Raw genomic sequence first — 14,462 nt, forward strand, 5'->3', positions numbered from 1 at the left:
TCTCTAATATTGTGCCACAAGGTTCCATATCACAGAGAGAAGACTGGGATTGAGTTTGGGGGTAATTGCCTTAAATATGTAGGAATAAGGGGCCAAAAACATGCATTATTCTAGTTTCCAAACAATAACTTGTGTTTAAGTGTATGGATCTCTCTGAAATTGTACTACAAGGTTCCATACTACAAAGGAAAGAATTGGATTGAGTCTTGGGGTAATTGCTCTAAGGGGGGGATTCCAAAAGTCGGGGGAGAGGGGTTCCAATTTTTTTTACGGAAGTCATATTTTCTTCAAAAATTTTCAAATTTCAAATTTTGGAAAAGTTTAAAGAAGAAATCTTCAATTTCATTGTAGTGCACAATAGATTTGTTAGATCTTTGACCACATTTATTTTGTGTCAAACCTATATTATATCAAAAATTTGATCACAATCAAAATTCAGACAGTTTTTGCCCCGTTATAAGGTTATATGTCCTGTGAACACATTCTCTATTTTTCCTCACACAAAAGAGTAGAGCTCAAACTCACAACTTCAGTGTTGAAAGTCTAGTAATAACAATAGATTAACAATTTAGACCACGTGACCACCAAGGCTTCTTTTCAGCAAACCTGGAGCAAAGGCCAGTGTGAGCTTTTGCAATCACATGGAGTTCATTGTTTGTTTTTTGTTGACTTTTACAAAATATTCTCCTCTGGATTACTGGGCTGAATATGCAGCAAACTTGACCACAATCATCTTTTGGGTATTCTGTGATCCACACAACCAACATGACAAATATGGCTAAAAATTGAATATAGTGGTAAAAATGCAGGTATTGTTTATTATCTTGTAGACTTTTATAGAAAGAGAAAACCTTATAGGGGCAATTAGTTTTATCAACATCTCCAACATTAGAAAGATAAACTTTTTTTTATAGGAAATGATCCTTTGCTGCAATTGTTATATGAAACTGATAAACCAGCAGATATCCTTGGAACTGAATACTTATCAGAAAATCCCTCAGTATGGCAGTTCAGAGACAGAATATCAGTTGATCATTTAATGCAGACATTTGTGAAGTCTCAACAAAATTGTCCAGTTCTTCAACAGTTCTTAGAGGAGGCAAGTATTAATTCTTATTCACTTTAAGTTAGTAAAAATATATCTCAGTCTGCTGTTAATTAGAAAATAGTTTCAAAGGCAAAATTCTAACAAAATGACAAGACATCAGAAAATTTAAATGATATAAAACCACTAGTTTAATCAAGTTACATGATGTCCCATTCATTTATTTTCATTGGGACTTTTTTTGTGGATTTTTTGGAAAACTATATCTTAGATATTTAATCTTGTGGCATTAACAAATTCTGCACACAATATAAAAATTAGTATATTTAGCATGATTGCCAATGGGATAATATCCCCCAGTGACAAAAGAGAAAGAAATATACTACTAAATGGCATGGTAGGACCTTCAACAACGATCAAAATACATACCTTATAGTAAGATATAAAAGTGCCTGTATACTGTGGATTCATTTTTAGCTCACCTGGCCTAAAAGGCCATGTGAGCTTTTCTCATCACTTGGCGTCCGTCGTCGTCGTCGTTAACAATTTTTCAAACATCTTCTCCTCTGAAACTACTGAATGGATTTGAATGAAACTTAGCATGATTGTTCCTTAGAGTATCCTGCACAAAGTGTGTGCTTCGATTTTTGATTCGTCAAAAAACATGGCCGCCGTTACTTAAAATAGAACATAGGGGTCAAATGCAGTTTTTGGCTTATATCTCAAAAACGAAAGCATTTAGAGCAAATCTGACATGGGGTAAAAATGTTCATTAGGTCAAGATCTATCAGCCCTGAAATTTTCAGATGAATCAAACAAACCATTGTTGGGTTGCTGCCACTTAATTGGTAATTTTAAGGAAATTTTGCAGTTTTTGGTCATTATCTTGAATATTATTATAGATACAGATAAACTGTTAATAGCAAAAATGTTAAGCAAAGTAAGATCTACAAATAAGTCAATTTGACCAAAATTGTCAATTGACCTCTTAAGGAGTTATTGCCCTTTAAAGATTTTTTTCACAATTTGTTCATCATGTTGACTTACTTTAAAAAATCTTCTCCTTTGAAAATGCTGTATCAATTTCAGCCAAACTTAGGCTAAATGAGTTTTACAGTTTCAGAGTATCTAGTATAAATTTTATATTTCATTTCCTTGTATGTCAGAAGATAGCTCCTATGGCTAAAATAGAACATAGGAGAAAATGATTTTTTTTTTGCTTTTGAAGAAAATAGGACGATTCAAAGAACATTTAAATAAATTGAAAAGCCAAAATAATCATTGATGAGAGATTAAACCAAAAAAATTCAGGTGAGCGATTCAGGCTCTTGAGAGCCTCTTGTTTTTGTTGGTATCAATTTTCGTTGATTGCTGATCACTTGCACATTCGTGGATATTTGATTTCATGGTTTTACCAATTTCTGTATACAAAGCCTATTGAAAATGTATTATTAGTTAAACATTTTAGTTCGTGGTTCACCTGTTCTCACGAAACCCACGAAAATTGGTATCCAACCAATAATAATGAATCCACAGTATGTAATTTAATTCAGTTCTTTTTTAGGAGCACTTCCTTAGAGCTTTAAGATTTGTACCTGGTATTATAAGACTACAGAAAATGTTGATACAGAAATACAGCAGACGATTGGATAGATCAGAGGCATTAGGTCTAACAATGGATAAAATTCTTATGGAGTTTCAGGGTAAGTGTATTTAGTTGAATTTTATTGAAAGGGTTAAATTGGGTAATAAGTGCCATATAAAACCAGGTTTTTATGCCCCATTTATGGGCATTATGTTTTCTGGTCTGCGGGTCTGTTCATCCGTCCGTTCGTCCCTCGTCAGGTTAAAGTTTTTGGTCGAGGTAGTTTTTGATGAAGTTGACGTCCAATCAACTTGAAACTTAGTACACATGTTCCTTATGATATGATCTTTATTATTTTCAAGGTCCATTGAACATAGAAAATGATAGTGCAGATGGGATATCAGTGTAATATGGACACATTCTTGTTACATTCTAATGTAAGAAGTAAAGACTGCTATTTTAATGATGTTTCGAATCAAAACCTTAAATGAATAAGAAATAAATATCTGTACAGTACTTATAAAGAGGCGTAATAGCTTCACATCATGTCTTGATTAAAGTTGAATTTCTATTGCCCAGACTATTGTAACTTTTGTTTGAACTCAGGAGCACACAAAAAAACACTTTAAAAGACTAACACAAATATTTTTATGCCCCACCTACTATAGTAGAGGGGCATTATGTTTTCTGGTCTGTCCATCCGTCCGTTTGTTCGTCCTTCTGTGCCTCCGTTCGTCTCGCATCAGATTAAAGTTTTTGGTCAAGGTAGTTTTTGATGTAGCTGAAGTCCAACCAATGATCTTTATAATTATAGAGCCAAATTAGACTTTTGACCCAATTTCACGGTTCACTGAACATAGAAAATGAAAGAGTGAGTTTCAGGTGAATGTTTTTGGTCAAGGTAGTTTTTGATGAAGTTGAAGTCCAATCAACTTAAAACTTAGTACACATGTTCCCTATGGTATAATCTTTCTAATTTTAATGCCAAATTAGATTTGTTACCCAATTTTAGGGTCCATTGAACATGGAAAATGATAGTGGGAGTGGGGCATCCGTGTACTTTTGACACATTTTTAACCGGATTTTTGTGACAAAAATGTCGGTTATTGATTTGGGGATGTACGGCGGGCAGCCGGGCAGTCGGGCGGTCAGGCGGTCGGGCGGGAAGCAATCAAATGTTGTCCATGCATTAACTCATGAACCGTTCAGCCAAAGCTTTTAAAATTTTAATATGTTGTTACTGACAACTAAATGAAGGTCAAGTTCAATAATGGCGATTTTGACTTTTACCGTTCAGGAGTTATGGTTCTTGAAAGATTGAAAAATGGAGTTTTCAGTTGTGTCCGTGCATTTACGCATGAACTGTTCTACCAAAGCTTCCCAAATTTTAATATGTTGTTACTGATGACAAAATGGAGGTCAAGTTCAATAATGACGATTTTGACCTTTACCGTTCAGGAGTTATGGTTCTTGAAAGATTGAAAAATGGAGTTTCCAGTTGTGTCCGTGCATTTACGCATGAACTGTTCTACCAAAGCTTCCCAAATTTTAATATGTTGTAACTGATGACAAAATAGAGGTCAAGTTAAATAATGACGATTTTGACTTTCACCTTTCAGGAGTTATGGTTCTTGAAAGATTGAAAAATGGTGTTTCCAGTCGTGTCCGTGCATTTTCTCATGAACCATTCAACCAAAGCTTTTGAAATTTTTATATGTTGTTACTGATGACAAAATAGAGGTCAAGTTCAATAATGACGATTTTGACTTTTACCGTTCAGGCGTTATGGTTCTTGAAAGATTGTAAAATGGCGTTTCCATTCACGTTGTTGCATTTACTCATGAACAATTCAATCTAAGCTTTTCAAATTTTAATATGTTGATACTGATGACAAAATGGAGGTCAAATTTGATATTGACGATTTTCACTTTCACCATTCATCAGTAATGGTTCTTGTGATATTGCCAGGACACAAATAAATATTAATAAATCCGGTTTGTGTCTTTGTGACAGCCTCTTGTTGTTTATGTTTTAAAATATTTGTATTATTTATTTTATATAGATACAAGATCATCTGAAATACAGTCCTGTTGGAATGATTTCAAACAAGCTTGGGAGAATGTCCATCAGTCTTTGGAAGGATATGGTATGTACACACATTTAAAAATATATACCTTATGGTATGTGCTATCAAGGACAAAACAAGATTTTGTTGTCTTCATTGTCAAATTACATCCCTGATGAATTGTAGACACAATATGGGGTATACAATTTCAATCCTGGCTTCTATGATGAGTTGATTACTATTTGCTATACTTTTTACGTTGGAATCTTTGTTAGATTAATTTGTTTGTTTGATTGAATTTTTTCAGTCAATTGTGTTGTAAATTGCCATATGTGTTTGAGCAATTTTATTTTTAAAACTGTTCATAATAAAAGAGGTTGCATTGTAAATATGAGCTCAGATAATGTAAAAGAACATATTTTATTTTTGTCTATATGTAGGTTTCCCTATGAATGGTAACTTTGTATACCTATCTAAAGAGAATTGTCGTAGAAGAATGGATGAGAGAACATCAATAGCTTGTGTTTTACCATCTGAGAGAGACACTGGACTATGTTCTTACGCCCTACTGTTCTTTTTATTGGAGAAGCAGAACTTGTTCTTGCAGAAATACTGCCAGCAGAGTAAAATTAAGTATGACAATATTAATAATATAAACATTGAATTGATTGAATCTGGAATAATCATATTTTATGGAAAATGCAATTCTTTTCAGTGTCTTGTTCTAAGCCTTAGTTATAAAATAAAGTTCACAAACAGTGATGACTTTTATGAAGTTATTACCAAATACCATTATCTTTAAATTGTCATGGAAATATAAGTCTGTAATTGATGATGATCTAAACACAAGCATGGCTAACACTTAGTTGGGCTAAATGAAATATATTAATACTGTTCAATTAACCCTTAGCTATGCATGAATGCATGGCTAAGGGAGAAAAAAATGTTCAAGATAAAATTTTGAATTAAATATGATAATCATAACAAACCTACACTAATTGGTACTGAAAGAAATTCACTGAAGTTTTTTTATCACTATTTATGTAAAAAAAAAATTTTTTAATGATATGGTACAAGAAAAGCACTTAATTTTATAATACCAACTGTATTTATTAAAAGTATACAATATATACTGATTCTGCATTGAAAGCCATTCTGTAATGTTTCAGATATGACAGTCTCCCAAAGGTCAATGTAAAAGACCTGTCAGCAGCCCACTTGATCAGTTATCACCCAGACAGAGATCTACTTCCAATGGTGTTAGCTAATTGTAACTACTCGTTTGAAGTGGGTCAGGGCACCAAAGTGGAATACAACTTTACTAATCTAGAGAGACAGTTGATGGACAGATTTCTATTTACAAAATCTGTTGTCCTACTTAAAGAGGTAGGATTCTATTTTGTTTGTAATAATTATAATGATCAACTGACAGAAGAAATTGTGTGACAATTTATTTTTGATCAAATATAAAATGTAAATTACTTGAGTACCTCAAGCAAACCTGTGCAGTACATGTATCACTTGCTCAAGTTTTTGATAGAAATAACTATTGATATCAAAAGTTTTAAGCTGAACAAAAAGTGAAATGTAATAAAACAATTATAAATAGTTTACTAAAGGCACACATTGCATTTGGTTTATTTCCTCTCTCATCTTGCTCTTCATTGACAAATAAAACTTGTCATCCCTTATAAACCAAGTACAATTTGAATTCTAATTAAAGGGTCAATTCAGAATTGTAAAAAAAACAATTGTCTTACGGTGGTACCCAACACCTTAACCTAAATTATTTTGGCTCATTTAAATTTCATAAAATTTTGACAAAGTTTTTACTTTGACCCTTTGACAAAAATATAAAAATTTCAAAAAATTTGAACCAACCGTCTTATCAGAAAAATTACACTGGTTATATAACAGTTTGACAAGCACTTATTTTGATCATCGAGAAGCTTAATATTCCCTAAACAACACAATGTAATTAAAAAATTTTGCTGATTTTACAGAGTTATCTCCCTGTAGTGTTAGGTACCACCTTAACGAATCACATTTATTTCTTACAGCTTGATACAGTAGTATACAGATCAGAAACAACCAATGCTGTAGTATTTATACAGCTCAGAGACAGAATAAAACAGGTAGGAATCAGAGGTTTACCCTGACTTTAAAGGACAAGGTATGATAAGGGCCGTTTCTGGCCCCCCTTTTTCCAGAATTTTTAAACTTTGAAGTTGAAACCCATCACGTCTGTGGAATGAACTGTAGTATCTGCTGGTCCATGTAGAACCTTATATTTAGGTGTTATGTACTCAAATATGTTCAAACTTAGACCTTGAAAAGTCTAAAACAACAAAAAGTGTAGAAAATCTACAATTTCGTCATGTTCGGAGACGAAATTTGACATCAGCGCCAACGTAGACCATCTTGTAATTTTCAACCATCAACTGTTCTCTTCTGTATCTTTCACATAATAAAATATCATGGTGGTCTACGTTGGCGCTCATGTTTAAAAATTTGAAAAATAATCCGATTGTTTACAATTTTGACAAGTCATTATAATACGTCAAAGGGACCTGCACGGGTACGTAGTTATTCCGGGGTACATAATTGATCAGAATATATCACGTACGGATAGTTTTACGTCGTATCCAGTCATCAAGACATGTCACTCTCTTAAAGAAATATGTTTTACATGAAATTAGACCCACAATGATAAAAAAGTCTAACACTGTACAGACAAATACAGAGTTGTGTCCCTTGAAATGTGGTGAATTAATTTTTATTCATTATTTTTTCAAATATTCAACGAAATCTTACAAATGAATGTTATAATAAGTTCTCAATACAGTCAAACTCTTTTTGTAGTTCTGAAGAAAATCATTTCCTCAAAACTTATATATTTTGCACTTAGAAATTTTTTATTTAACCATCTACAGAAAAATAGATTTATATAGATATTTATTTCGTGCATGATAATTTTTGCTGACTGACCGAGCAGAAGCTGTATCGCCAGTCAAGGTCGTTAAAAACTTCCATTTGTGAAAGTATTTAGGACTGTAAATGTGCATCAGTTTAAGTTAATAAAATATTTGAACAGAGATTAAAGAATACTAAAATGATTTGCTGATAGACAAAAATCTCTGTTCACCGTAATAAACTAATGCGCTATGCATGTGCAGGACCTGGTATTAAATCCAAGTATGATATGTAATTATGTAAAGAGCAGTTGATACTGAAATTAAGTTCACGACACTTAAGCTATACTGTGAAGTAAGAATTACCAGCCTATTCATATATCGGTACACTAATGATCTTCTTATATATGTGTCAGACCACTCTTGTGACAAGCAATAATCATAAAATAAAGTACAAAATTAATGTGGCATTGAATTGAATCTTTAGATTTTCAAATAAAACGTGACTGTATTTGTTAGCCATTTTAAATATGTATTTTGTTTTGTCTGGAGTTCTATGTAAGTGACAAACTTTCATGCCAAACCTATACCGAATCCTGGAGTGGGCTGGTACTTCTGACCTGTTCAATGTACAGGTAGTTTACCAAACTATGTCCCCTTAGTTTTATTTCACATTTGTTCCCCTCCCCCACGTGACAAAATGTCGAGCACGTTCGTTAATTTAGACCTGTCCGTCCATCCATCCGTCCGTTCGTCTGTTTTTGTCCGGATATATACGTCTAGCTATCTTCTTCAGTTTTTGAGCTAAAAAGCTTTTTATTTATAATGAAGGTGTGTATGTCTACAGGGTTTTGATTTTTATTTATCAAATTAAATGTCCGGTATTTTGACACATTAACTTTTTGGTACAAGCTATATAAAGAGTCGGTTATCCTCCTACAGTTTTTGAGCTACATCTTTAATACCTAATAGGTTTATTGTACACATTATGGAAGCATGCATTGTCACAGGATTTTTATTATTCTTCAAATACTCTAAAAGTGTCAGGTTTTTGGACTAAGTCAATATTTCTTGCTACTAAAAACAATTAGGGTAGTTATTGAATATTTACCAAAAACGGTAGTTGAACTTGTATTCCCTCTCACTTGCTATATATATAATTGAAGGCATAAATTGCACTACTAGTACTACAGTTTAATGTCCCTAATGCAATAAATAAGATTTTTTTAGTAGTTTCAAATATTTTTTCAATACCGGAAAGGTTGAACCTAGTGACTTCTACAGCCGATTTCATTGAGTGTGAAGCCAAAGGTAATATCTTTAGTTAGCTTGCTTGTTACCTGAACCATGAAGTCATTGTTAGGTCAGGTGCACTAACCTCCTTTTAGAAAAGACTTGTTCAGCAGATTACCAATCTATCTGTCTAATGGACTAGGCTATTTTGAAAGGATGGTAGTAAACCTGACATAATAATGACTTCACGGTTCAGCTTACAAATCAAACAAGCTTACCAAAGATTTTACCTTTGGCTACACACTCAATGAAATCGGCTGTAAATAGTGAAAGTTGAAACCTTTTGGCTGAACATTCAGTCCTGCAATTTAAGACATTCAGAATGAAAATAATAAATAGATCAACATTGAAAGGAGAAATTAAGGTTGCAATCGAGTGCACCCGCACGAGCGTGGATCGAACTCACAACCTCAGTGTTGACTGGCTAATGATTACAGAAGTAACTTCTTAGACCAATCGGCCACCGAGACCCTCTAATGAAGTATGTCTACGTTTCTAATCAAATTCAAATGTGTTTGGGTTTCATGAAATACTACTTACCAATAACTGTTTCATTAAAAAAAGCATAACATTTTGGATATGATAAAGAGATGTGGTATGATTGCACATGATACTATATACCGGCGATCAGTGTGTTAATTTCAGGATATATATCGTAGAAATAATGAATTTTTAGAGAAACTTGAAGATGTTCATACCTCTTTCGTCTACACATCTTCATGAGAGTGTTTTTAACGTCTTGACCCCTGACCTCACCGAAAACTTAGAACTTTGTTTTCAGTATTACTTTTTTTAGAATTCCATGAAAAGTGTTAAAAAGTTCACAGTGTACGATTCTGAAAGTGACAAAAAATGGCATTGTACAAGCTATGCATATTTGCCATACATACTGTATAAATCTGATACTGAATCTTCAATAGTAGTTTTAATCCATTTGAGTTTTTTAATGTAGCGGTAATCATCACGTAAATGTGAAATGCTTTATTCATAACTGCCACTATTATTCATGAATTATAAGTGTTCCACTTATTATACAATTAAAAGCTTTTTATGCCTCCTTTATGAACATTATGTTTTCTGGTATGTGCATCTGTCTGTTCGTTCGTCCGTTCGTCCGTCTGTCCCGCTTCAGGTTAAAGTTTTTGGATTTATGTATTTTTGTCGAATAAACCGACCAATTCCTTGATAGCTATCGTTTATTTAATACTAAAATTGAGAATGGAAATGGGGAATGTGACAAAGAGACAACAACCCGACCATAGAGCAGACAACAACTAAAGGCCACCAATGGGTCTTCAATACAACGAAAAACTCCCGCACCCTGAGGCATCTTTCAGCTGACCCCTAAACAAATATGTATACTAGTTCAGTAATAATGCACGTCATACTAAACTCCGAATTATACACAAGAAACTAAAATTAAAAATCATACAACACTCACAAAGGTCAGAGGTTCCTAACTTGGGACAGGCACAAAAATAGGTAGGGTTAAACATGTTTTTTGAGATCTCAACTCTGTTTTTGGTAATAGGATATGACTTAATATTTACTTCCTAAAAATATAATAATGAAGCTGTAATCCTACTTCGGTATACAAAAATAATAATTATTTAACCGTTGCTAGGCACTAATTTGGTTGCTAATCTTTTTATCAGCATGATATACAATTGACCTTCTTTCATTTCTTACTGCTAGTTATTCTTGCATGTATTAACCAATTTGACCCGATTTTACCCTAATTTGTACAATTAAAAATCAAAAGGTTTTTTTGTAGTTCAATTTAATTTTTATCTTTTTCGGCTGTTGCTAAGCAACTTTTAGGTTGCTATGGTCAATATGATTTTCTTAAAAAAATAATGATGACAGTGACTCAGATATCATATATGAAAGAAAAATCATTTACGGTAGTTAAATCTTTTAATATTGCTATTTTCATACCTCATATGGCAGAAATTACAAATTTTTGAACTGTTGCTAGGCAATATTTTTGTTGCTAGGTTGTTGCTAAGCATTTTTTTAACTGAAATTGAAGTGACTTTTCAGTTTCAACCTCAAGTTATTGTTAAACAAACAATACTATTTTGAATTATGCTAATGTGTAATGAGAAAGCAATGCATAAGTGATAATTTGGCTTTTTAATAAAACCGTTGCTAGGCAACCTTCCTTTTACCGGAACATAAAAAAATTAAAAGTTTTGAATAGTTTCTATACTGAGGCTATCAATGATGTACATATGAACTTATTTGGGAAGGGGGCCAAAAACACCTCTTATCATACCTTGTCCTTTGAATATCAAATCATTCAATTCGATTGGATTTTCATCTATTAACCAAGTTTACAATAAACTCATCATAGATACCATAGATCAAAAGACAGGTAGAATTCTAAGATTTGTCTTAGCCTTTTCATTAACCTACTAGTTGAAGAAAAAGTTTTAATGAATGAGGAAGTTTCTGTTGAAAGCATAAACAATCTTTTGACCGTCAGAATTTAATTGAACTATAAGGCAATGTCCATCCATTAATATATAAAACCAGGATGTTAAATTATCATCTAAATTTAAAAAAAAGGTATGGCTTTTGTCCACATATTATGTAAAGCAAAGTGATATTTGGTTAAGACTTTGTTCTTCCAAGTGAAATATTTCAAGCATATTTTACCACAAAGTGGAGGTAGAATATCAATTGTTGACAGTGCCAACAAGTTACAATGCTATGATGTGCACTTTTGAAAATAAAACCCATCATTCAATAATTTAATTTTGGATGTTACACGTCTTCTGATTGGCTGACCTTACTTTGTTATGAGCCCATAGACATAATTTAGTCATGTGACCGTGACGTCATCAACGTTTTTTCGTGGTTTTCTACAATTTAAAATGGAATTTAGAATTAAATTATAAGAAATGACTGTAATATTTTTTCTGTCTATTCGAAATAACATAAAAAATGTGGTGCACACTGTTAAATAACCCGCTACGCGCGTTATTCAGTGTGCACCAAATTTTTTATGTTATTTCTTCATAGACAGAAAAAATATTACAGCCATTCCTTAATTAGATTCTAAAACAATGAACAAATTCAAGTACAAAAATAGTGTAATGACCTTGTTGAAACTTTAATTTAAAAACATGTTAGATACTTATAGCTATAATGTTAACACCTTATATATGTTCAGATACGGAATAGAAAAAAAACCATTTAGGATACTTAACAGCTGATTTTATTTAGTGTGTAGGGAAAGGTAGAATCCTTGGTTAGCTTGCTTGTTAGCTAAACCATGAAGTCATAAGGTTAGGTAAACTACCCTGCTATAACAGTAGACTTGTCCGACAGATAATCAATCTATCTGTCTGTAAGTCTTCGTAAGGAGGGTAGTATACTTACCTAATAATGACTTCACAGTTCAGCTAACAAGGATTCTACCTTTCTCTACACCCCCAATGAAATCGACTGTAAGTTTAAAACATCGACAGGTTTAGATACAGCTGTATCATGTTATATTTAAGAGATATTAATTAGAAATAGTATAATTGTAAAATTGGTTAGTTTCTCTATTCACACAGGAAAAAATCAGTGCCCCTGTACTTAGCCAGATAAAAAAAGACTTGAATCAAAAGCCATTCCCAGAATTATGTGATACTATGGACAAACTGGATATAGCTATAAGCTTCCTCAAGTCAGTTGGTTCTGACCCTGAGAGTCCATTGAGTGACTTTATGGTCAACATACTGAAGATTGATGACTCCTTGGTTAGTCAGAAGGTAAACAATTAAAATTTCATTTATACTTTTATTAGATCACTTTACTACAAAAATAATGATTATATAAATCAAATTGTGGTCTGATAAAAATAAATCAGTTCAACTCTGAATTCAATGCCTTGTTCTATGATGAAACTGTTACACTGTAATTATTGTTTACTGCTTTATAATAAATTGTTTACAGCTTAGATATTTCACTCATTAGTCTTTTTTGGTAAATTGCCTATTGAACATGCACATTAGATATGTACACTCCCTGACACAATTTGTTTGCATTAATTATATAGGTATACAAGTTTTCATTTTTATTTTTTTTATATGTAAAAGGTATGTAGTGGATATTGTATTATCAAAATCAGTTAAAACACTCAACTCAATAATATTGGCAATACAGACCTCCAAAATGGAGTCACAATACAATAGAACAGACCTTCAAAATGGAGTCACAATACAATTCATAAAGCAAATCAAAGTAATTATATCTCCTGACATGGAACACACATGCATTCCATAGTAATATGACCATATCAGAGAATTATTTTAGATTATGCTCAATGAAAGGAATATTGAAAGGGGATTCTTGTAAGGGGAAAATAACTGTAGTAAGTATTTATTTTTATATTTCAGGCACAACAGTTCTGTAAATGTAAACACATACAAAGTTTATGGATGACTTTGGCACTGGAGAAAACTAAACTTCTAGAAAACAATGATAAGGTCTGTATTATTGTTGTATGCATTGTTTTTATTACCTTTACCCATTTTTATGGAAATTTGGTCATTTTATGCCCCACCTATGATAGTAGAGGGGCATTATGTTTTCTGGTCTGTGCATCCGTCGGTCCTTCCGTTCGTCTGTTTGTCCGTCTGTCCCACTTCAGGTTGAAGCTTTTGGTCAAGGTAGTTTTTGATAAAGTTGAAGTTCAATCAACTTGAAACATAGTATACATGTTCCCCATGATATGATCTCTCTAATTTTAAATTTGAATTTAAGTTTGGCCACAATTTCACGGTCCATTGAACATAGAAAATGATAGTGCAAAGTTCAGGTTAAAGTTTTGGTTAAAGTTTTTGATGAAGTTGAAGTCACATCAGCCTGAAACTTTATAAGTACGCATGTTTCCTATGATATGATATATTAGGTATTAATTCAGTTATCTAATGTTGAGAGGAGTTTTTATACGCCCGTTGTCTTTTAGACGGGACGTATTATGGTATACCGTTGTCCGTCCGTCCGTCGTCCACACTTCGGACAATAACTCAAAAACACTTTCACCAATTTCCATGAAACTTAAGTGAATTGTTTATATCTATTGACGTAAGCTCCCTTTTGTTTTTTTTTTAATTTCAGATTTTAAGTTTTGGATTTATGGGGCTTTATTCATAAAAAAAGGGGGATTTTCAACACTTTGGACAATAACTCAAAAAGGCTTTCACCAATGTCCATGAAACTTTGGTAAATTGTTTATATCTATTGATGTAAGCTCCCTTTCAATTTTTATAAATTTCAGATTTTAAGTTTTGGATTTATGGGGCTTTATTCATAAAAAAAAGGGGGATTTTCAACACTTCGGACAATAACTCAAAAAGGCTTTCACCAATGTCCATGAAACTTTGGTGAATTGTTTATATCTATTGATGTAAGCTCCCTTTTAATTTTTATAAATTTCAGATTTTAAGTTTTGGATTTATGTGGCTTTATTCATAAAAAAAGGGGGATTTTCAACACGAATCGGACAATAACTCAAAAAGGCTTTCACCAATGTCCATGAAACTTTGGTGAATTGTTTATATCTAT

The 14,462-nt window shown here is 32.6% G+C and overlaps 1 protein-coding gene across 1 annotated transcript in view; it reads left to right on the forward strand.

Annotated features, from left to right (window-relative positions):
* Positions 1 to 14,462, forward strand: part of LOC143077966 (E3 ubiquitin-protein ligase rnf213-alpha-like) — a 127,388-nt gene that overhangs the window by 108,000 nt on the left and 4,926 nt on the right. Inside the window, exons 73-80 of the mRNA XM_076253014.1 lie at positions 915 to 1,099; positions 2,610 to 2,748; positions 4,693 to 4,776; positions 5,136 to 5,328; positions 5,865 to 6,081; positions 6,756 to 6,830; positions 12,467 to 12,664; positions 13,292 to 13,381. Coding sequence (XP_076109129.1) covers positions 915 to 1,099; positions 2,610 to 2,748; positions 4,693 to 4,776; positions 5,136 to 5,328; positions 5,865 to 6,081; positions 6,756 to 6,830; positions 12,467 to 12,664; positions 13,292 to 13,381 — 1,181 coding nt within the window. The remainder of the gene's footprint in view (positions 1 to 914; positions 1,100 to 2,609; positions 2,749 to 4,692; positions 4,777 to 5,135; positions 5,329 to 5,864; positions 6,082 to 6,755; positions 6,831 to 12,466; positions 12,665 to 13,291; positions 13,382 to 14,462) is intronic.

Source organism: Mytilus galloprovincialis, chromosome 1 (assembly GCF_965363235.1).
Source record: "Mytilus galloprovincialis chromosome 1, xbMytGall1.hap1.1, whole genome shotgun sequence".
Lineage (NCBI taxonomy): Eukaryota > Metazoa > Mollusca > Bivalvia > Mytilida > Mytilidae > Mytilus > Mytilus galloprovincialis.